Here is a 23,627-nt window from a genome sequence, read left to right on the forward strand (position 1 = left end):
CCAGAAATGCCCCACAGCATATACAACTTCTTAAACTTCTTATGAAATTACAAAGCTAGCATAAAAGCTTTTCTAGACTTGCCTGGGTTAGCACAAGCATGGGACAGCATTGTGCTTCTGGGCTGTAGGAAGTTTGATGCCTTTATTGATACGGGGTATGTAGCAACAAACAAACAAACCAACCAAAAAACCAAACCAACCAACCAACCAAACAAACAAACAAAAACAACAAAAAAAAAGCCAAGCCAAAACATCTGTATTCAGTTATTCTAGTATGCTTACATAAATAGAGCTTATTTCAAATTTATATCAATGTACTGTTATGCCTTTCTACTGGTACGGCTCCCTCCATGCTGATGTTTTTCTGGTATGTGATCACACACCTTACCAAAACATTTGTAACAGAATAACCTTCTCAGTGACAAGCAACCTTTGGTCAAAATGCATACCATCATGACACCCATTTTTTCTGTGTAGACACTGAGTAACAACCTTAGGTTTTGACAGATCAGTTTAAGCACCTAGACTGACATCTAAGCTGCTAACACTGAGATAAAGATGAGATAGAGGCATGTTAGAAAAAATATCACCAAACTTAAGTGGAGCTTAAATATCCCAGGTGAAACTCAGACATTGGTCTATCTCTAATTGTAAAGTCTTCTGGGAATTATTTCTAGGTTAAGCACATATAAATAATATATGTACTATATAAACAATAATATCAAAATGTTATATTTTGATGTGTCCCTGTAGTCCAGTTTCCCTTACTGACGCAAAATGATTTTCAGCCCTTTACAGAGTATGATTAAATCAATTTTGAAGCTTCAAACTTTTATTTGGCAGCTGAAAGGTAAGCTCCATTCTATGTCTCATTCTTTTCTTGTTCCTCTTCCTCTCCGTGTCCCAGCACTCAGGTGCATTGCTGTTATTCCTACCGTCAAATTGCAACTTTGTTTTTAATTCTTCAAACTTCTACTTAGTTGATTGTGGCCAGGCAAAACATTCATCTTTTCTTTCTTGTTGAAATTACTGGCAAGAGAATATAAAGCTCAGTGGGCCTCATGAAGTCCTCCGTGCGATTATTCCTTTCAACAATGCCATGTTTTGTGTTATTTTGCAAAATGTGGGAGCTGTGCACGGTTCCAGGAGAGGGAGCTGTTTTCAAGGGTACCCTTGCAACCTCTGATCAGATTGAGAGATTGCGATACTTCCCTTATGAGTTTATAAAACTAGATCTTTCCAGTGATGTGTTTTTTAAAAACCTGAGCATTTCCTAAAGAACATTCTGACAGACACTTTAGTCACTAGACTCCATATTCTGTCCCTAAATCTGGGTGAAATAAGGATCTAGGAAGGGGGGGGAATACATGCAGAAATGGGCACTATTGTCTCTCATCCTTCAAATCTCCTTTCTGTCGCCATGAAGGACTCTCCAGCGAGTTTGTGGTCCCTAAAATGTCCTTTATAAAGGCAAAGGGCCAGTCTAAGTCAGTTGAAAGAGACACTGGAAGGAAGAAAAGGCTTTGACCCCACCACAAGTCCTTAAACAATACTATACAGCCACTGTTTTGTTAAAAATCAGCACCAGGGAGTGGATGGGCATTTACAATGCAGGTGTTTGAGAATTAAAGCATGGGGGAAGGCACGTCAGGCTGAGTTTGGTACCCAGGCAGCCTCTGCAAGGGATGCTGACTTCCCCTCCATGACGAGGCCGTGATATAGCAGAAATAAAAGAAAGGGAGGGAAGCAGCAGACAGTGTCTCCGTCTTCAACAAACAAGTTCCAAAATAGAGAGACCCAAGGAGCAGCTGACAGCCTCAGGAAAAGCTGCATTACTTCTCCCAGCACTAACAGCAGGCAGCGTGGCCACATCCAGCCCTCCAGCCTGCCCCGCCAGCCATGCTCAGCCAGGGAGGTCAACTCCAAGGGCTGAGTCAGGCGTTACTCTGGCTCAGGGGCTCTGCAGGCTGGTGCTCAGTTCGGCAGTGAAGATGAGCATGCAAGGAATGGAGAGTGTGCAGAGAAAGCAGAGCCACTCTTTCTCCCTTACCGCTGTTGCCACCCTGGCCTTGCCTAGTGAGAGGGCAGGGGCAGGGTTTCCGATGGAGAGGGAGATAATTTAATTCCAATCTGGAGAACTGTGGTCTTGAAGGAGGTCTCTCACCACCTTCCCCTCCCTAAAATGCTGATAAGGTTGTGTAAAAAAGCACGAGAGGTATCAATTAGGAGAGTGAGACTACTGTGAGAAAAGTGGAGCACTGACCTATCCCAAAAATTGGAGAGCAACTTTGTCATTTTGGGCCTGGAGGAAAATGAAACCAACCCAGTGTGGCTGAGAACTTCTAAGTGATCTAGAAGATGGAAAATACCTAAGATAATAAAGAAGTCTTATTTTCTTTGAGTCTGGACATGTGATTCCTGAGTCATAACTGGAGTAACAGTCTAATGGCCATCCTGTAGCTGGGGCCATAACTTCACGATACAGCGACTTCAGTAGAAAAGGCAACTGAAAGAATTCACATCCTGAGCCTTTTTTTCAAGTCAGCGCTGGGCATACTGCAGATGCAGACCCGTTTGTGCAACACAGCCACCCATGTTTCTGCAGAGAAATTCCGAAGCAACTTTTTCTCCATGTTAGGGAACCCCAAATATTGCCCCTTCAAATGCAATGGTAGTAATACTGTCAGCTTGTTAATAGGGTGGTCTCATTGCTCATTGAAAAATTACATGTAATCCGATGACAGTAAAATGAGGCACTAAGGAAAAAGATAAGTGTGCTCATGTGTGCTGTTGTAGATGGTGTATGGTTAACTGAGATAAAAGGTTGGAAAGAAGAAGAGAAAGAGAAAAGAAGAAAGAGAAAAAATAATACTGATGTCTAAATAATGAGCAGTACGTGAGCAGACACCCTATGGCACAGCCCAGGATGGATCATTCTGTTAAATTCTCTGAACTTCTGAGATTTTTATAAAGCTTAAGTGGCAGCACTGCTGACCCCGAGAGAAAGTGGGGGTCACCCTGACAGCCAGGGATGCAGAGGGATGTCTGAAGCTGTACCCCTGCTTATTCCCCTTCCCTGAGCATCAGCAGGCAGGGTAGAGCTCAGGACTTGCCCCCTGTCAGAGCTGCTGGGTGCCTGAGACGATAACAGGTACTGACTTGTTACCAGCAAAGAACCAGGAAATGTTGTGTGATGTGATTGGGGGTGGCTTTCAAGTTGTAACCTCTGCTGAAGGTACTGCAGTGAGGGCGGCAGCACATCTTTCGCTGTCCCTCAGGTGCCAGAGGTGACACGCTAACCCTCAAAGACAAGAGTCAATTCATAAAAGAAGACTCGTTATTTGAAAAGCTAAGCCTGCATCTTTATTTTACCAGTATGACCAAAGCATACTATTTTGACAGAATGAGTATATGCAAAAATCAGTCTTGTTCTTTCTTACATTTTTATTCCTGTCAAAATCTCTGCACAATTACACAACAACATTGTGCAAACACCTGCAGCCATCACTTTCTCCTTTTGCACTTGTCAGGGTTATTAAAAGTGACAGACTGTGTCCTCTGATAATCATCGCATTTACAGCAAATGCAAACATGTTCATCCGATTTTCACAGGGTCATGCACCAAACTATCCCCTGTATTGTCAGGCAGACAAATGCAGCTCTTTTTTTCAGATCACTGGGAATTTGGAATCCCAGTAGTGCACAGGTCCGATGGATCCAGATGCAAACCTCTCCTTGGCCACCCTTCGAGCAGATTTGCTATGAGAAAGGAAGAAAAGGGAAAAAAGGAGCTGTAGAGGAAAATAAACATAGAAAGGTTATCTCATTAGGGAACAGGGAAAATCTTGAGGTTAAATACTGTCTATCATGAATACCAGGATATCTGCACACCTTGGATATACTTTCAGTCAGTAAAAGGATGCTAGGGAGTATGTGTATATGCACATATATAAATACATACATATGTATACATCTATGTGTAGCAAGCTTAAAGGTAGTGCCAGTACAACAAGATATTTACATTTTCTAAGGTCCAGATTATGCAGAAATCCACAGGTGCACATTTCTAAAGATAGTAGTCAGTTTGACAAGAAGATCTTCAGATTCCTCCCTTTCCAGGAAATTACATGCTGTGTCCTAGGAGCTAAGATTCAAGGTCATTGCCATCTCAGGCAAAACAAAACTAGCAGTTTCAGAAGGCATTTCTCTGCAGTTCATAAATCAGCATCATGGAGCAGCCTTCAGCGGAACTACACAAATTTGCATCTGTGGAACATTTGTTCTGATTTATCTGACACAATAAACAATTTAGAAAATTTTATTGCCTGGTCAGTTCTGGTCTTTCTGTACAGAATAGCCAAAGAGTTGAGAAAAGGAGTCATAGTTTAAAAAAGAAAAGTAATGATTAATGTAATGTTTTGAAAAGCCTACTGATTTGGAAAGTCCCAAGATTTGGATCTATCAGGAAGTAGATATAAATGTAATAGCTGCAGTAGGAATCATATCTAAAATATTCAAAATTATTAACAGCTAGTGAGCTCTGGAATGAGTGAAATAAGTTTGGTCATGTAGTACTGGCCTGGGGAACTTAAAAATTGCCAAGACCTTAGAGAAATCTTTATTAAGTTTCCTTTTGGAAGTGTATTTCTTCAGGAGTATAAGAGGACATAGGTATTTGTTGCTTTACCTCTGGAGATACAGCTATCCCCAAACACTCCCAGCTTACACTTTATTTTAATTTCACAGTTTATATTCCTGAACAAAGTATTTTTTCCTTTATAAAAATAACTAATTCAAGATGATTGTTTAGTTTGTTTTTTGGCAAAGGTTGTTTTTTAGCTACTTTGGCAGGTACTGCCCCTGCCTTCATTTGGGGCAGTACCAGGGTGGTTCTGATTAAAGAAGGCAAGAATCTGCGGAGAGGTGCCCTGCCCAGGGAAAGGGATGAGAATTCTACCAAGGGTTTTCATCTGCCAACATCATGCTGCAGCTGCTGGATCACTTGCAGTCATTTTTTGGGGATTCTGTACAAGCATGGGGCATAGCTTGTGAGTGCCGCTGCCATAGCCCCTGTGGCAATACAGCTGAGACCCAGAGGTGCATCCTTGTCCTGCCATGGCCCTACCTATTTCCAGCTCCCACACTGGCTCTGTTGTGTCCAGTCTTCCTGCTGAAAAGATGCAACTTCTCCTTTATTCATGGGAGGAGGGAAAAAGACCATGAAATTGTTATTTAGTGATTCCAGGGGTCACCTGCCAAATGGCCGTTGGGTTCTCATTGCTATTTCTGTACCCTGTCCAAGGCCTGTTTAAAGAACATGAGGTACAGAGCAGCCCTGCACCCCCCGGGAGCGCCCTTGGCTGCCAATACATGCCCACACTTGTTCCCTCTCTCTGGCCTCGTAAATCTTGAATTCCTTTCCCCACTGTTTCAGTAAGATGGATGGTAGGTGCACTCTGCACAACTTACCCTTTGGTTAGGGCACGGAGGGAAGCAGGTACAAAGCTCCGCAGGCAAGAGAAGGAACTGAATGTAGCTTTCCCTTTTTTATTTTCCTCAGTGCCCAGGGCTCGGTAAGTTTGTCCTGGTGGCCTGGCCTCCTTGCTTTGTTCTCTGAAAGAACATCATAGAAGAAAGGTGGGATATCAGATACGTCCCTCCCTTGCCTGTGTGCTGTCTGCAGGCAGCTTTCCCAGCTGTCAGGACTCCTTCGCAAGCACAGACCCTTCTACTTCTTCATCTGTGGCAGCAGAGCCTGTCCCAGTTGGCAGGCAACGGGTGGGTGCCTGGGTGTCCTCACATGCACATCCACCTCTGATGCTGAGGCACCTGCATCTGTGCTGTACAGGGAACCCACCGGCGCTGTGTAGGGAACCAACCTAGCTCCCACCGCAACGCAGTCGGGATTTCATCCCAGCAGCATGAAAGTTAGATAGTTCTGAAATTAACTTTGAAGTTGCTAAGCCCTTCGTTGCACTTCTGCTTTCACACTTAAACAGCAGGGTGCTTTGCTAATGCTAAAGTTACCAGCATGTCACTGTCTAGTGTCTGGCAGAAGTCTTATATCTAGCCACAGATGAATCTATACAGCCTACAGTTTTTTCCTATTATTTTTTTTTAAAGTGTCCTAAAATGAACTCAAGCTGAGGAAGTAGAAACTAATGTGTTTAGGCTTACATGGTGTATTCCCTCCTGCGCTGCTCCTTGTGTGTTTGCCAGGTGATTTCCCAGAGTGACAGACGTGCACTCAGCGTACATTGCACACGCGCCGAGTCTGACGGCTCCAGGGTCCAACTTACAGCCGTACAATACATACCTTATCCGTATGGCCTCTCCCAGCTATGCCAGAGCTTGACGCTTGTGCTGCAGTGATAGCACACATACCGTATGGCGTATACCACATGTCCAGAATTTCTATATGTCCTACAGCCTGGATTGAGTTACTTCTACTACTACTGTTCCACCTTGGTTGCAGGACATCAACAAACTCTGGACAAATGTCCAAAGACAGTGTGGTTTGTCTGGACAAGTTTCTGGATGGATAAAAAACATTTAGTTAGAAGAATGAGCGATTACTCTAAATTTGAAGGGCGTAATGAAACATGTCTTGGGTGCAATAAATAAAATATATTGCACCTGCTTATGCAAGCAAATACATAGCAAACATTCTTCATTCTTCCTCTTTGGAACGTTTCTAAGCCATCTGGACATCTGCTGATTGCCTATATGCAAATACAAAAATCATATTATTCTTATTTTACCTTTAAGGAAGCTGGTAAGGATGTTGAATGATGAATCCAGAAGACTCTGCAACCTGGGAATTCCTTCTTGCCTCCCAGCTGGTGAGACCCCAGAGGTCTCCCCATCCCAGTCCCACAGATGCATCCGCTGCTGTTCCTGTTTGCAGAGAGGGCCAGTAGCGAGGCTGAGCCCTCTCTGTGCATAGAAGCACGCACACCTGGGACACTAAGGCAGAGCACTGCATTTGGCAGCACCTACATACACCACTGTGCTGGTTTTGGCTGGGGTAGAGTTAATTTTCTTCACAGTAGCTGGTATGGGGCTGTGGTTTGGATTTGTGCTGGAAACAGCTTGATAACACAGGGATGTTCTAATTACTGCTGAGCAGTGCTTGCACAGAGTCCAGGTTTTTTCTGCTTCTCACACCAGCCCACCAGTGAGTAGGCTGGGGGTGCACAAGAAGTTGGGAGGGGACACAGCTGGGACAGCTGACCCCAGCTGATCAAAGGGACATCCCTTTGGTCAGCTGGGGTGACCAAATGACATCATGCTCAGCAATAAAACTGGGGCAAGAAGAAGGAAGAAGGGGGCATTTGGAATGATGGCATTTGTCTTCCCAAGTTACTGTTAACAGGTGATGGAGCCCTGCTTTCCTGGAGATGGCTGAACACCTGCCTGCTAAGGGGATGCACTGAATGAATTCCTAGTTTTGCTTTGCTTGTGTGCACAGCTTTTGCTTTACCTGTTAAAGTCTCTTCTGTCTTTATCTCAACCCATGAGTTTTCTCACTGTTACCTTTCTGATTTTCTCTCCATCCCACTGAAGGGGTGTGAGTGACCAGCTGTGCGGTGCTTAGTTGCCAGCTGGGCTTAAACCATAACAACCACATACACCGTTAAGTGCAGACAGCCCAGTCCTGCTGCTCCTCCCCTTCCGGTCCAGACTGGGGTTCCCTACAGAAACCCCACAGTCTCAGGTTCACAAGCACAACCACATTCACAGACCCTCAAACATCAGCATGGCCTCCAAGTACTTGGGAGTGCTGCTGGATGAGAAGCTCAACGTGAGCAGGCAATGCGTGCTTGCAGCCCAGAAAGCCAACCACATCCTGGGCTGCATCAAAAGAAGTATGGCCAGCAGGTTGAGGGAGGTGATTCTGCCCCTTTGCTCTGCTCTCGTGAGACCCCACCTGGAGTACTGCGTCCAGTTCTGGAGCCCCCAACATAAGAAGAATGTGGACCTGTTGGAGTGAGTCTAGAGGAGGGCCACGGAGATGATCAGAAGGCTGGAGCACCTTTCCTGTGAGGACAGGCTGAGAGAGTTGGGGTTGTTCAGCCTGGAGAAGAGAAGGCTCTGGGGAGACCTTATAGCAGTCTTCCAGTACCTAAAGAGGGCTTATAAGAAAGATGGGGAGAAACTCTTCAGCAGGGCCTGTAGCGATAGGATAAAGGGTAATGATTTTAAACTAGAAGAATGGAGATTTAGACTGGATATAAGGCAGAAATTTTTTACAATGAGGTTGGTTAAGCACTGACACAAGTTGCCCAGAGAGGTGGTGGATGCCCCATCCCTGGAAACATTCAAGACCAGGTTGGATGAGGCTCTGAACAACCTGATCTAGTTGAAGATGTCCCCTGCTTCTTTCCGGGGGGTTGGACTAGATGGCCTTTAAAGGTCCCTTCCAACCCAAACCATTCTATGATTCTATAAAGTCCATCTAATATCCCTGCCCAGACCCTGGACCCTCTTACCCGGTGTACAGGTCCCCCTCTACTCCATGTTGACCTGGCTTGAAGTTTGTTGCCGAGTTTTACCTACACGTACACACACCCAAGATCAGACCCATGGGTGCCCAGCTGCTGTCCCGCAGACCTGCCGTTCCTTTCTGGGCTGCTGCCACCTAGAAACCCGCACATCGCGCAGGAAAACGCCTCAAGGGCAGGACCGAACAAGACGGGTGGCCCGGGGTGAGCAGGGAGGGGGAGGGTGTGTTTTAAGGCACCATCGCCGGTGCCACCCCCGCGCCCCCCCCGGCTCCGGTGCTGCACGGCTGCACCTCCAGCCCCTCCTCACCCCGCCCCGGGCCGGGCCGGGCAGTCGCGAAGAGGCTGCGGCGCCATGGGCTGCTCCAGCAGCGCCCGCGGCCGAACCCAGGACCCGCCGCCCGCCTCCGGGCCGCTGCTGCGGGGTGAGCCGGGCCGGGGGGCGCCGGGCCGGGCCGGGGGGGCTGCCCGCGGGGTTTGCCGGGGGCGGGAAGCCGCGTCGCTGCGAGCCGCCGGGTCCCGGTCGCGGGTGGGCGTCCCGGGGAGAGGCCAGGGGCCAGAAACCGGTCGGGTTCCTGCCGGCGGTGACGGTGGCCCGGCTGCCGGTGGAGCTGCGCCTGCGGAGCGGTGCCTTCGTACACGGCTGCTGCTTGCGGAGGAATAAGTTACTGCTTTCCGTTCCCATCCGCGAGCTTTTTTTTTTTTTTTTTTTTTTTTTCAAATATACAGACAGGTGCCGCGGTTGGTCCTTTTGTATAATACCTCGTAAATCCAATCTCCCCCCCCCCCCTTTAAAAATAATAGGGAACTAGCAATATCTGACCCCACCATCCTTCCTTTTTCTTACAAAATCTGTACATCCACCCCAGCGCTTCCAACCTAAACGGTTCTGTGATTCTACAACACAGTGTACAGCACCGGCTCTGAAACTCTAACTTTGGTGTGGCTCAAGTCACGGGGGATTAATGTTGGGCGCAAGATGTATTGGTAGAATACTCGGTAAGAATACCCTTGCTATTCAGTGAAAGTTAAATAAAACTTTGTTTCCATGTTCATCACGTTTACCTCTTTGCTCCAAGGGAGGTTTGGTGAACTTTGATGAAAACCTGAATGATGCAGTTACAGATATTTGCCTCTCCAGAAAGACACATCCTGAAGACAGATACATAAAAGTTGCTTGCATTTCGTTTTACTGCATTTCTTTCCTGTATTCTCGAGTTATAAATATCATCTGTTGCTGTTACTCTGGCTGCAGCACCCGTGTTTTCTGTACGGGTTTATTTTCTGTTTGTTCTCTTGTTACGGTTTGTGACTGCAGAGGTGACAGCAGGTTGGATGGGGTGAACGTTGTCTGTGCTGCTATAGAGCCAGCACACATCTGCAAACCGAGGTGTCCTGCTGAAAATAGCAGCAGAAATCTCTTTGTGCTGTACCTGCTGTCCTGTTCAGCTGGTCAATGTACCAAATTCCTCTGCCTTTCCATCTTCTGCTGAAAGATTTGCACAGGAACACTGAAGGGCTCAGGGAAACAGCTGAAGTAATTTCTTCTGAGTATTTTAGGAATTCTATCTAAAGAGCTGTTCATGTCAGGATAGGTTATGAACTGTACTGGATACATAAACTATGCCATGGTAGTGCTAAAGTGCAGTTTGTAATTACAGCTGAAAGATCTCCATTAATTGGGCGGTTACCGGCCAGATATGTTGTTATTTTCTAACTTAGTTTAATAAAAGAGGATAATTTGAAAGAAATGTCTCTAAATGTGTTAATAGGGAAAAAAATGTATTTGATTTCCTTCCATTGATGTGTAACTGACAAAAAGGTGCAGCTTTTCCGAAGGAAAAGAAAGAGGGCGAAAGGAAAAGTACTGTAGCCATAGCCCGTTTAAATTCACTGTGCTTTTCATTGTTTCTCCAGCTAAAATAGTCTACAGCAGGGAAAATAAAAATTATAAATTTAAAAATAAAACTAGAAGGCATCCTAGGAATGTTGACTGCCACATGATGTTCATTCTTCTTGAGGATAAAGCTATTGAACAGATTACTGAGAGGATTTATTTTTTCCATATTAGAGAATTCTTTGCATTTCAGATGAGAGCAGAGGAATTCTTCCAAGGTTTCCAGCAATGCAGGTCTTGTGTTGTATGGTAGTATTTTATAATCCAATTTTTATAAAACATTTTGATGAAGAGAGAGCTAGCTGTAAGTTACGGGGCTGATGTTTACAGATGCTGCAGGAGATTCCTAGTAATAATGGGTTTGAATTGTTTCTTTTAGTGGTAATATCGATTGAAAACTCTGTGTAACATGCTAGTTTTCATGGCTCATTTATTTCTGTCTGTATATTTTAAATGTTCCCTGTCCACCTGGTACCAAGCAAGGTGAAGGCATGAGAAGTGTCTAAATGGATAAAAAGTAAAAATGTGAAAAGATCAAGTCTCTGAGCATACACTGCTTTTTTTTTTTAGTCATTGCTTAGATTAGTTTAAGACTTACTTGCTGTTACTCTAACTGAGTATCTGTTTCATGTTGAGCTTCGTGTTGGGAAAGGGAGTGCCTGGAAGACAAGACATGATAGGGATCTAGAGAAGGTAAACAGGGAAATGTATTTGCTGTTTCTTGTAACGTAAGAACTATGTCACTTGATGAAATTACTAGCAGCAGGCTTAAGACCCACAAAAATGTGTTTTACAGGGGGTGTAAGTAGGCTGTAGACCACATTGCTGCTGGTTATGATGGAGGCCAAGTCCATAAATGGATTGAAAAGGGGTTTGGGCAAGTTCTCAGAGGAACGTCTACTGATGGACCAAATCCCACTCCTGTGGGCTGTGTCCCTCTGCCCTTCCCACTGCCCCTCGGCGGCTGTCAGAGTGGGTGGGTGGGTGTGTGGTCTGAGCATGTAGCTAAGCTTACCTCCTTTTTTTGAGTTGCATTTAGAAATAGCTACACCTCTGTGAATTTGGAGGGGTTGGCTGGATCTTGGATGGTTTTACAGTTCCTGGGATAAATGAGATTTTACGTGTCCCATAGTCGAAGTTGTTTTCTGTCTGTCTTGACACTCCAGATTCCCTGTTCTTACTCTTCTCCTGGCTTAGCCATCCTTCCCTGGGTCTGTAGGCACATGCTAACTAGGTGACGCTTGCTGGAGAGGCATTTTGCTTGAATGCCTCGAAAGAACTGTGAAGTTATTTTAAGAGCAGCAGTATTCAAGCAGCTGTTTTAAGAGCAGGATGTATTACCTTTTTTCGCTGTTCATCTATGTATGTCTGAAGTATCGTATAGTTCTGCTCACTGGCTTTGACACTGCAATCATCATTTTCTCAGAAAATACAATTTTTCCAGTTTTGTAATTATTACATAAACAGATTTTGTGCATGAATTCCCAGGGTTTTAATCTTGACATTCCTTTTGAGAAGGTTAAGTACAAGCTCTTGTCAAACTGAATTTCATCAGAAAGTTAAGTCAGTCTGATAGATAGGTATAGCTCATTTTGAGTCTTCAACTTTTATCCTTAAATACCTGTCAGAGTGATTTTGCCATTTCATTATTCATAAAATGGCTCGTTGCTTTACTTAGCCAATATGTTGATGGAAGATGAAAGAAGCAGAAGTTTTGATTTGTTTAGGCTTCCTGTTGTTGAATGTTTTATTGGAGAAAGCATACTATGAATGATAGTTTAGTATTTAAAAAGACAGGCAAACTGGGTTTTGTTTTAAGAAATGGGCACTGCTCACTGTCTGAGATGAGAGAGGTTTTTTTTGGTGTTTTTCATTCTATCCACCAGAAGTTTCCCACATGCAGCTCAGGACAGCGGCTCCCTCCCTCAGCTTGTTGCTTCTGTTCCTGGTTTGGGACAGGAAAAGGTGCTTCCTTGCATAGCATCCTGTCACCGGCAAACCTTCTGCACACTTCAGATGCGTAAGGTGAAATGTAATAGGACGTTGACCTGTAAACAGGTCAGGTCTCTTCATATAAAAATATATGATGTACATCAAGCCCAAACTTTTTTGTTTTTTTTTTTTGTGTAAGAGCAGCACCATCCTCTACTGGATATGTGTAAAAGCAGCAGACCTAGTGAAGGAGAGTTGCCCATAGCCAGGTGGGAGCTCTTTGACAGGTAGTGGTTGTGTGGTCCCCAGTGGGTCTAGTTCTCACCTAGCTTATGTGCCCGCTCACCAATTATCTGTAATTCTCTTTTTTTCTTTCCTTGCTCTGCCATAACTAAAAGCATCATCAGGTGAAAACACCCCAGCTGCAGATGATCATGAAACCATAGCTGACCAAACACAGCTGGACCTAGCAGAAGATGTGAGTCTTGCTTCTGAGGAGACAAACCCGGGCGAGTATCCACCAGGAGAGGAGGCTGCAGCCATGATTTTGGCCGTAGAGGGGAAAATCGATTCAGTTAGTAAAAGAGAGGAGCCAGAGGGCACCGAACCCTTGCTTGCAGAAGCAGAGGAGAGCTCTGAGCTGCTGTCTGTGTGGCAAGAAGAGAGCACTGGACCTTCACCTCCAGCACTGGGAGAAGATGCTGGGTCACCATCGCCAGGACCAGCGGAGGACAGTGGGCTGGTAGAGGGCAGTGACAGCTCAGTGGTGGAAATCATCGAGAAAGTACATATTACTGAAGAGGACCACCTCATTGAGGGTAATATTTGTGCTTTCATAAATTCAGGAGACCAAATTCTGCCTCCAGGGACTTGTGCATGGGTCCTTTCAACTTTACTGAGAGCCTCACATGGACTTCTGGAGTCAGAATTTGGTCCGGGGAGTCTGTACAATGTGGAGTGTAGAAGAACGTGGCTGGGGAAGCCTCAGAGTCACAAGTCCAAGCTGTAATAAATTTAATCAGCATTTCCAGTCATTATCTCTGCTATTTCATGTCATGCCTTTTTTGTTCTTAGCAGGTACAATGCCCCACCATACCCCTCATTTAAAATGTTAGACTTCTGTGTAGCTCAGACATGTTCCTTAATATTTACAGAGACCAAAGGCTCTATTAGTTATTTACAGGTATTAATTATAAAGCAGCTCTCCCTGTGCACATGAAGTTGGAGGGTGCATGTCTAGATGTAGAAGAAAAAGCATCTCTTTGATGCACTGTTGGCATATCCAGTCTGTCCTAGAAGCTTGGCTACTACACAAGCCGAATAGAAGTAGTAGTGGAGGGACATGAGGATGGGCTTTCTGGAAATGTTTGGAGCTGACTGGCTGGGGAGGAAGGCTGCGTGAGGAAGCACTGGTGTCTGAGACCACAGGTATTTCTGTGTGCTGTGAGAGGGGCCTTTACCAGGAGGTGTGCTCATTGCCAGAGATTGCAGGCTGTGCTCATCTTTAGGTTAGTGCCTAGAGGACGTGTGTCTCCCATTGACCGCAGAGGGTGAAGAATTTGCAGGGGGAATCGGGTTTCTCCTAAATGGTACAAAGCAGCGCAGGGAGGAATCGGATACTTCCTGGGGGAGCGTTTCTTCAGGGAATGGGCAGGTGAAGCACATGAGTATTTCTCTGCAGGGAAACACGGTATCAGCAGCCTTCCTCACTCTACATTTGCCTTAAAGAAGTGCAAGATGGAGGAGAAGGACTGATCTGTGTGAAGCCCAGAGCCAGTTACACGCCCCACCACTAACCCTGTGGCTTTGCTGTGAATGTCTCTGAACTGGCTATATAGATCTGACTCCTTGCATCCCAGTAGCTGAGAATGGGGTTTGGCTTGTCCTCTCCTGTGTCTCTTCACAAAAGAATTCTGAGGTTTCTTCTACATAAAATGGGCATCTATCCTTTGGAATGAAGTCTCATTTCATGTAAGCAGTAATTGACTGGATGCTCACCTGTAAAACACATGGTCTTGTCTAGCTGGAAACTCCAATTTCGTTAATCACCATTTCTAAGCTTTGGGGTGTAGTGCAGGACGCAGAGCAGTTTGCCCTGAACATTGTAATACGACCTCATGGCCATGGAAACACGTTTGTTTACAACTGACTGTTTGCCTGAGGATCAGTTACGGGGCTTTGACCACCAAGTGATTCATGCTGCTTGCAGGGTGAGTGAACAAGGCTTCTGGGAAAAAGAGTTTCGTTCCTATTTGTTCCAAGCTAGAGGTAATATCTTAACTTGTGTACATTTTCTTTGCATGAGGCATATGCTGTGGTGCCTATGATACTTAGCGCTTATTTTGCTTTCCTTTATTCTTCAGTAGCTGTGTGAGTAAATTAATTAGGTAGCAGCTTTCCAGGGAAAGCACAGTTTCAGCCAGACTGGCATGTTGCTGTGTTTTCTATTTCTGTTTTGTTCCAATTGCACATACATAAAATAAAATCCAGGAAACATACTTTAAACAGGAATAGTACTCATGATGCATATTGAACAGAGCGCCAAGGGGACGTTGTGAAAGCATCAAGAGAACTTCATGGGCACAAGGCATGCATGTAGCTGGATGACGGAAAGTGTTTGGGAGCGTCCTGTTCGTTCCCTATGGATTCATTCAGGAGGTACCTGAATGAATTGGAGAGTCAGCTCTCAAAGGTTTACAGAAAGGAGCTGGGGCACTTGGTACTTTGCTCAGTGGATCCTAATTCGATCTTCATGGTTACCGTTCCCAGGTGACACGGGAGAACAGGTGGAAACTGAGCTGCTCAGTAAGATAGTAAGTGGAGGGCCTGAAACAAAAGAAGAAGAAACAGGAGAAGCTGTGGATGGTGCAGCAGCGACAGAGATAGGTAGGTTGACAGAGGAGGGAAGGACCACATGGGTTATTGTTTAGGAAAGAAAGACTGTGCTGTCCTTAATGAGCACATCTTGTCATCTCCCTGCCAGTGTACAGCTGCTTTCTGCATTTTAACACAAGAGAGAGAGTTGCAAATATTTTTGTTTACATTAAGAGATATTTTTGGAAGAAGTCAATTGGAAGTCATGCTTTTTACATGGGTTATCTTTATATAATACACGAGTCTTACTGGTGATAAATCATCCCTCTGTGGAGAGAATGCTATATTGTAATATGCAGTCTTGGAAAATAAAAACCTATGTTAAAATCATGACTCTGCTCATTATTATTTGCACACTTGTTTTTATGAGCTAATGCCTCAACTCTGCTTTGTGATTTCTGTTCTGTGTCAGACAGTCATTTTAGATCCCTTCGTTCTCCTTATCAGCTGAAATCAGCAGCGTAGTGCTGGGATGAAGGCACATTGCACAGCAAATGCAGTCACACGGTGGGAAGGAAAAATCACAGGCCAAATAATGTGCCTTTGGAAAACCATCACACCAGAGAAAAGAAGAATTTCAGAGGATAGAACAGTCCCTTTAACAGACTTGGAAAATGCTCACAAATCTATCATCACAGTCTTTCTGGAAAAGTGATTTCTTCTTCCTCCACATTCACTAATAATCCTCCACTCATTTATTTTGAGTCCCTCACATAAGGGATTTGCATGCCCCAGAAGGCAGAGATTACCCTGAGGTATTGCCAGAATGTGGAAAAGGATGAGCAGGCAATGCAGACGCTTCCTCCCTTCCCTCAGTGAATGGCTTTTACCCTCTCCCCTCTGTCCTAACCACTGGCCTACATAGCTGTGCTCAAAATCTCTCTGGGCTAGTGAGTATTGTGCTAATTCAGAAGAGGACAGCCTCAGCAGGAAGGGTAGGAGATATCTTACACCAGCATCTTTCATGACTTCCAGATGAACCTCTTGCACCTGGGATGAGAGGTCTTTGGTTCCTTCCTGGTGCTAGTATATGCTCCGGCCTTTGAGCTGATGGCAGCACCTCGGCCTGTCCCACCTGTGCTACAGGACTGAGGAAAATGGTTTGCAGCATGAGCGCTGCAGCCTGGCAGACTGGTAGGGTGGTGGTCAAGCCGTATGGTCAAGGCATGTGTGCATTTATGACCTTGTGATTACTAAAGTAGAATTAGATAAGCAGTAATCAAAAAACTAGCTCTCACCTCCCTTTAATTCTCATCCGTTTTACAGTTGATCGCCTTTATATTGTTACTTTTTAAGCTAGCCTGTGAAGACAAGCTATTGTCAGCTGTGGGCAACCGTGCTCTTGCAGGATTTTAAAATTTATGCCATATAGCTTTGCATATGAAGTCTGAAAAAGTTTATTCACTCAACTTGTTTTTAATGTGTTGCCCCTATACTTTTGCAAAAAATTATCTATCTGTGCTGTGAGTTCAGCAAAGCACGTAACTTGTTTCTGGGAAACCTCAAAGAACAGCATTCTGCTCCTGAAAAGTGAGAGATTTCATCATGTAATGATTGCAGCTTTATCGAAATACTTTCTGCATTTACCTGGCTGGACAGTATTCTCCCCAACAGTTTTGTAGGGAAGCAGAAAGAGCAGCTCTGCTTCTCTGTCCGTAATACATTTCAGATGACAGGAGTGTATCGATGCAGATAGCTCAGAGAACAGCTGTGGGCAAGAAAAGCAAACAATGTTAAGAATGGAACAGTGGCCATTGAAATCTTGGATGCTGTTGTGTAAGGGAGCAATTCTTCCATCTTGAAAGGATATTGAAGATCTAAAACAAGATTCTGGGCAGGGAAGCAAGGTTGCTGAAGGGAATGGAAAAATTCTTACTTTGAGAGACATCAAAAACATTCAGAGCCTTGCCTCTGAGCGGGTACGACTAAGAGGATATGAGCTGATCCTAGTGCAAAATAAATACTGCTCTAAAGGCAGCTGAGGTCCATCTCTGAACAAGGGAATGCTGAGTAACACAATGAGCATGTTGAATTCAAAACAACCAAAGGGGATTTTTTTTTTCACCTTATATTAGCAATGTTCTTGCAGATTAACTGTCAGACTCTTTGTCGCAGAGAGTCACTGGAGTTGGACGTCTCTCTTGTCACCTGCATTTCCCTGCAAAATTCCCACCCTCCTTGTGTTCCCTACCCAGACTTGTGCTATCACCACCATTTACTACAAAGAAGTCCCATGTTCCCAGCCTATCTTTGCAGGGTCTTCTGGCTGGGACAGAAGTACCTTGAGCTGGAGTGGTCCACACCATGATTTCTGCAATTCATCACGTTGGGCACCATCTCTTAGCTGTCAAGCAAGCCAGCGAGACTCATAGTTTCTCAGCTGCTGATGGCCAACACATACAGTTTCAGGAGCTGAGTGCAGTTCCTCAAACATGTTATTGTGGAATAGTTGAGGTAGGAAGGTACCTCTGAAGATCATCTAGTCCAGACCCCTACTCAAAGCAGGGTGAGGTGGAACAGCTTGTCCAATTGGGTTTTGAATATCCCCAAGGATGGAGAGTCCACAAACTCGGTGAGCAGCCTATTCCAATTAGTCAATTAGTCAATTGCCCTTACAGTTGTCTTACATTTAAATTTAATTTCCTGTATTTGATTTTATGCCCTTTTCCTCTTGTCTTTATTTAAGACTACTGTAAGAATTAACGTCCATGAGATCTTTGCCTCTGTATCAAATATGACTGAAATTATGCAGTGGTTTAAAAAATCACTACATTAAAAAACGCAGCAAGGTGGGGAGGAGCATAAGACTGTTGCAATGTAACTGGATTTCACATAGGTGGTGTTATGTCTGTAAGAGGAAGACTGTGTATGAATGGGATGGGGGAAGAAGAAGCAGAGCCAGTGGATGCTTGTGGCTGTTTCAGGTCCACACAGAACATCCTTACAGATCTGGGAGAAGAGCAGGTACCCACTTCGTGCTGTGATGCTTCCAGTGAACTTTCACATTTAATTCCTATAAGATTTGTGGAATATCAAGTTGTACCCTCAATTAATTGTTAAATTATTTTTTTCCATTTGTTTCAGAGACAGCTAATAGCAAGGAATAGAAGTTATATCTCTATGAAAATCCTCTCCTTGGGCCTACTGTTCTGTCCACATGAACATTTTTTGACTTTATTGAATCGGGAAAATAGAAAAGCTTTTATGGACTGAGCCATGAGCCACGAACATGAATAAGAGGCATCAGAAAAAGTTTTATATAATACATATCTTTTTGGAGTCAAGCTGCCAAGACTTCAAGTGTTTGAAATACCTGAACTTTCACCTCCCTGCCACAGAGTGCCTTCTGTACAAGTCGAACACAGCGGGATCATTTTCCCATGTCAGTATAACCATTCAGTTTTCTATTAGGATTTTTTCCAGGTTCAGATAACTAACTTCAAACCTTTGAAACCTTCAACTAGCATTATATAAGGTAAAGAATATAGTGTAGCTTTTTTTTTTTTTAATGATAGTATGCAGGCAATTTCTCCAAGTGCCTGGACTACGAGTGTATGGAGCTGCTGAAGTATATAGCACGTAGATGACTGGAAGATGAAAGTGCACATTTACCAGGCTGTAACTAAATGCAGAAGTTAGTTTTTCAGAAAATTTAAGATATACAGGGTGCAGTGTTCAGGACCCAAGTGGGTGTCTGCTGCTCACTCTCCATTTTTAAACACAAATTTATTGCAAAGCTAGTAGTACAATACGTGTGATGGCTTCTGCAGAAACAGGGAGAAGAGAACATTTTTAACTATGAGTAGGATGTTTTAGTCTTATAAATTCTAGCACACTTAAGATATGAAGATAACTTCACAGCGGTTAACATTCATGGTGATTAATAACCTGTCTTTAGCTGTGTAGCTCGTCATACGCATTTGTGGCTTCTAAGATAGATTTCTAATCAGAGACGTGTATAAGCCTGTTCCCAAAGGAGAGGTCATCTATTTTATTTCCCCTTAGTACTGCCCTCCAGAAGTATGCTATCAGGGACTGTCTTGGTTATTTTCCAAAATGCTAAATAATAATTTTGGAGTTGAAGCTCAATGGCAAAGCTTTCGAACAAATTTCCTGTGAAAACAGGCCCTGAATATAATTGACATTACAGATCTGGTAGAGAACAGAAGTTTGTTCTGATGGTGACTGTTGCAAAGGGACCATGTGTTATCACTGAGGACTGTGTTTACAGGATTCTCTGGCATAAGGAAGTAGAATATGGAGAAAAGGTCAGTTATCTAAAAAGGGCAAGCACATGTTGCTATCTTATTAGCTTTATTGTACAAAAGGACTTCACAAAAATTTCGCTGTCACTAGCAAATTATACAAATCCCCTCTAAGAGTTGTATTTTGTGCTGCATGTGCACATCTGACTCCAGCTCACTGGTTTGTATTAAATAATCTAATTGATGTCCCTGGCCTGTCAGCCTTTTGTGTGAGCTGATAGTCCTTGGCTATATCACTAAATCTAAGGTTTTCTGCTTATCAGCACTCTTGCAGACTTATCAGTTTCATTTAATGTTGACTTTCTGTAGGCAATACCATAAACTTTTAGAACCAAAATGCATACTTCTGGGGTTTTTTTGGGATTTTTTGGTAGGTGGTTGTTGCAGAGTTTTATTTTTTATTTTTACTAGCCTCCTATAATACAAAAGTTAAAACGAGCAGCTAGTTCTATTAAAAATCTATTGACGTTGAACTGGGAATTAAAAATTCAAACAGGTAGTCAAACTTTTTGTCCACATGCCCAAATCATTCCACGACAAAACGTCAGGAGGGACTTACCATGCACTTGGGAGAGCTGAGGAGTCGGGGAACAGGTACTGAGCGGGATGATGACTCTCTGGGATGATACAGGACTGGCCTAGGCGTACAGCCAGGGTCCAGGGCACCCCTGGAACTTCCACCGTCAGCTCCTTCTGGTGGCTGGTTTCCTCTTGTGAGCTGGGAATTTGGTTCAGCCACCAGCACCTGTACCAGCATAGTTCTGCTCCCAAACACAGGAGATGATGCAGGGGAGCCATGCTGACTAACTTGCAAGTTGTGTGTTAGATCATGAGTTGCAGGTTGACCAGCTACATTTAACAATTTAAAAGCATAAACCAAGAGGAGTTCTGTGACAGAGATCAGTAGTATTAACAGCAACAGAGGAGACCTGAAAATAAAATATGAAGATACAAGGGAGTTGTTATACAGAAGACGCGTGACAATATATGTCCTTTCCTCACTATTCAACTTTTTCAAGTCATTAAGCAATGCTAATTGGAAACAAGGGGAGTATCAGCCCTTCTCAGTCACCTTTAGTCCTTGCATATTCTGTGATTACAATAAATGAAAGCATGAAAGCTATTTTTTGTTTTCCTTTCTAAAACATGAAATATGCTTGACACTGTGCTAAACATGAAATGTTAATCCCTTAAATTACCACAAGATCAGAATTTGGCTGCTAGATGCATGCTGAACATCCCTACCTTGAGAAGTACATCGGGGCCTAGCATTCCAGGTCTGTAAGCCACCAAAGCATGTGCTATGCATAATGGACCAAAATATGTGTGGTTATTTGCCTCTGCAAACCTGGGCCATCACTTAGGTTGCCAAGGGCAGAAATTGGTCTGCGGATCAAAGAGCTTTCTTTTGTTAAAGGCTCAGAAGCTGATATGCTCCAGTGTCTGTGTTTACAAGACGTACCTCCAGCAATAGGGTAATATACTTTAGCTTGGTTTGGGGTTTGTTTTGTTTTGTTTTTCCACATAATCAAAATATAATCTTCAGAAATGTTTATCAAAAGCTAGACAATTTTCAGCCCTTAACTTCATCCAAGGTGAAGGTCATCATTCCATGCTGCAGGGAGTGCTGGGCAGGACACAGGAAGGAATAAACTCAATTTCCAAGCTAACAAGAAAGTTCTGGTATGAATTTATTTTCAATTACCAATAAACACAGCCCTAGAAGAGGTTAAATTTGCACCTTATCAGCTCTATGCAGACACAATATGCAGATTGTGCAGAAAACAGCTGGCAGTCCGGCTGGGTAGGGTTGGCTCTTTCACTCAATGCCAAACTACTTTCAGCTAAAAATGGCAGCAAGAGGTGCTTGTAGCAGAAGATCAGGGCAGTGTAAATTTGGCTATATGTTTTAACAAAATTTCATTGAAATTATATATTGAGTTTTATTTTTGAATTGTTTATCTGTAGAGATAAACAGAGAAAAAAAAACAGCCTACTTAAAACAAACACCTGGTAGAACATGCAAGTTTGAGTATTGCTTTACTTTCACAGAAACAGAGGACCCGTTATGTTGGTTTTTTAAGAGTTGCATGTGATTGAAACAAATTTTAAATGGTGAAATTAATTTGCCACAAGCTGAACTGCAACTTCTTATTTTGCATGCTAGCAGCTCAGTCTAGCAAACAAAAGTTTAACTTAGCTCTAGTTAGAATAGGATTTTTTAAATGTTTGTGTACTTTGCTGAACTAAGACCTAAGATATATCCACAATACTTGCTTTTCATATTGGAGAATTATGGCCTTTCTGTCTTAAAGAATAGAATTAAATAATATAACTCTGCTTAAAAAAAAAAATAAAAGTTTTAAACATCTCTGTGGAAGGCTGATTGTTTATATGAAAAACTGCTATGTTATAGGTATAAATAAGAGAGTTTATTTCAGTCATCCTAGAATTCATGTACCTGAAAAATATGTATTTAGGCCTGAAGCATTCCAGAAACTCTGCAACTGGTCTCCAGCTAAAAGTGGATTTTGGTTCTTGACTTTAAAAAAAAAAAAAAGTGGCACCTACTTACTTGTACAAACATTTTCAATGGAAGTAGTGTGTTGTGTCTTATTAGCTGCATTCCAGCATGCATTTTTTTCAGGTGCTTCACTTACATTTAAATCTCACACTGTACCTTACTGGGGAAAGCAACTCTGTATCCACATCCCTTTGTACCAGCGAAGACACCCAAATGTATTCTATAAAGAACTTACATCAGCAAACAGACAAGTCAGCACAAAGAAAAATCAGAACTGCCATCTAGTGTTAGGTTTGAGGTTGGCAAAGAGGCAGCACAGCACAAGGCAGGCAGATGTCATATAGGGGAGAATGTGGCAGGTAAGAAGACATAACCATAGTGATTATAGAAGGCTAAACTTAGCTCCTCTTCATCACTATTGAACTCTGATGAAGGTGAACACTAACTTAATCTGCTACAAATAAGTTAAATATATTCCAAAGTAATTCTATGTGAGCAAAGCTGTAACAGAGAAACACAAATACAAATTGGGAACCTGTTCAAATTAACTCCATTCAATTATATTAATTATTCTTAACTGACAAAATGAAGCAACGTTTGCTCTTTGTTTCCTAGAAAGTCATATTCATATTAGCACTAGCTCCTTCCTAACAAGCCTGGTCATGTTTTTCCTTAGGTGGGATTGCTTGTTGAGTCAGAGCATAGACATTAATAGCATAGCCAAGGAGAGAGAACAAGAGCAGAAGACAAAACTAATAACGTTTATGTGTATGAAGTTCATATACAGAAAATTCAGGTACTTTTCAAAGGTTGTTGCTTGGAAGTTCACTGTTTTAAATACTGAAAGCATTATCTTGCTCCTAATAAAAATAAATCTCCTGTTTTGTCTAAGTAAAGCAATATAATGCTCTAAAACATCCATATGTCTTACATACTCTCTGTCACAGCCTTGTTATTAATCTTTACAGAAAAAAAGATAATTTACAAGCTCAATAAAAAGCAGGAGAAACAGCCATTTCACACCATATCTAGAAGGGATAAGTAGGGTTGACTGTTCTCACAGCTTTGTAACTGCCTTTCTGGTACATGCAAAAGTGATACCAGGAATGCATGAAAAAATATGAAATACAATTACTGCAATAGTGCAACTGAAGTACGAGAGCTGGAAAGCACATCTTACTAGCAGGAAGGTAAACCACAAGTGGGACACTTATGGTTTATCCAGGGATGGAAGACAATTCACACAATGTGGTATTGAATGCAGGGGAATTTTCAGGCAAGGCAGTATCTGAATCTGCCATGCAAAGGTAGACAGCAACACAGTGCTGCCAGATTGAATTTTTCTTGCGTGCTTGCCACATGAAAATCATTAACCAGTTAGAAGTACATGAGATTATCATCAGTAGCCATTATACACAGAAAATAATCTTCACAGAAGAGAGCAAGACAAAGATGTTGAGGTGAACAGATGACAGCAAAGAGAATTTCTGTTCATTTTCCCTAAACAAACCAATACTGTGCTTCGGCATATGGCTGTTGGGAAGACAGGGAATCAACTTTATCATGAGGTAGCTGACTTCTAAACTAGTTCTTTAAAAACATGGTATCCATTTCTACTTGCTTACATAAAA

General features: G+C 43.1%; 1 protein-coding gene and 1 long non-coding RNA gene across 4 annotated transcripts; one reads left to right on the forward strand and one right to left on the reverse strand.

Moving 5' to 3' along the window:
- Nucleotides 1–8,795: 8,795 nt before the first annotated feature.
- Nucleotides 8,796–21,660, forward strand: ERICH5 (glutamate rich 5). 3 transcript variants are annotated; one of them, XM_086741075.1, is made up of 4 exons: nt 8,796–8,929; nt 12,732–13,151; nt 15,103–15,219; nt 18,292–21,660. In XM_086741075.1, exons 1-4 carry the CDS (start codon nt 8,860–8,862, stop codon nt 18,312–18,314), a joined length of 630 nt encoding a protein of 209 aa, XP_086597201.1. In that variant the 5' UTR covers nt 8,796–8,859; the 3' UTR covers nt 18,315–21,660. The 3 variants fall into 3 exon arrangements, with proteins under 3 accessions (XP_086597201.1, XP_086597202.1, XP_086597200.1); XM_086741076.1 differs by lacking the exon at nt 15,103–15,219; XM_086741074.1 differs by lacking the exons at nt 15,103–15,219; nt 18,292–21,660 and having other exon boundaries at nt 12,732–14,236.
- LOC147601844 (uncharacterized) lies at nt 14,833–16,901 on the reverse strand. Its single transcript, XR_015257726.1, has 2 exons — nt 16,782–16,901; nt 14,833–15,159 (listed from the first exon to the last, which is right to left on the reverse strand). It is a non-coding gene; the product is annotated as an uncharacterized LOC147601844 (long non-coding RNA).
- Nucleotides 21,661–23,627: the final 1,967 nt, after the last annotated feature.

This window comes from Chlamydotis macqueenii, chromosome 2, assembly GCF_036417535.1.
Source record: "Chlamydotis macqueenii isolate bChlMac1 chromosome 2, bChlMac1.mat, whole genome shotgun sequence".
Lineage (NCBI taxonomy): Eukaryota > Metazoa > Chordata > Aves > Otidiformes > Otididae > Chlamydotis > Chlamydotis macqueenii.

Excerpts from the sequence above, each read along its gene's own strand:
- ERICH5 (XM_086741074.1), top strand. The coding sequence starts at position 8,860 with ATGGGCTGCTCCAGCAGCGCCCGCGGCCGAACCCAGGACCCGCCGCCC. Across the intron at positions 8,930-12,731 it reads CTCCGGGCCGCTGCTGCGGG|CATCATCAGGTGAAAACACC; the intron begins GTGAGCCGGGCC and ends CATAACTAAAAG.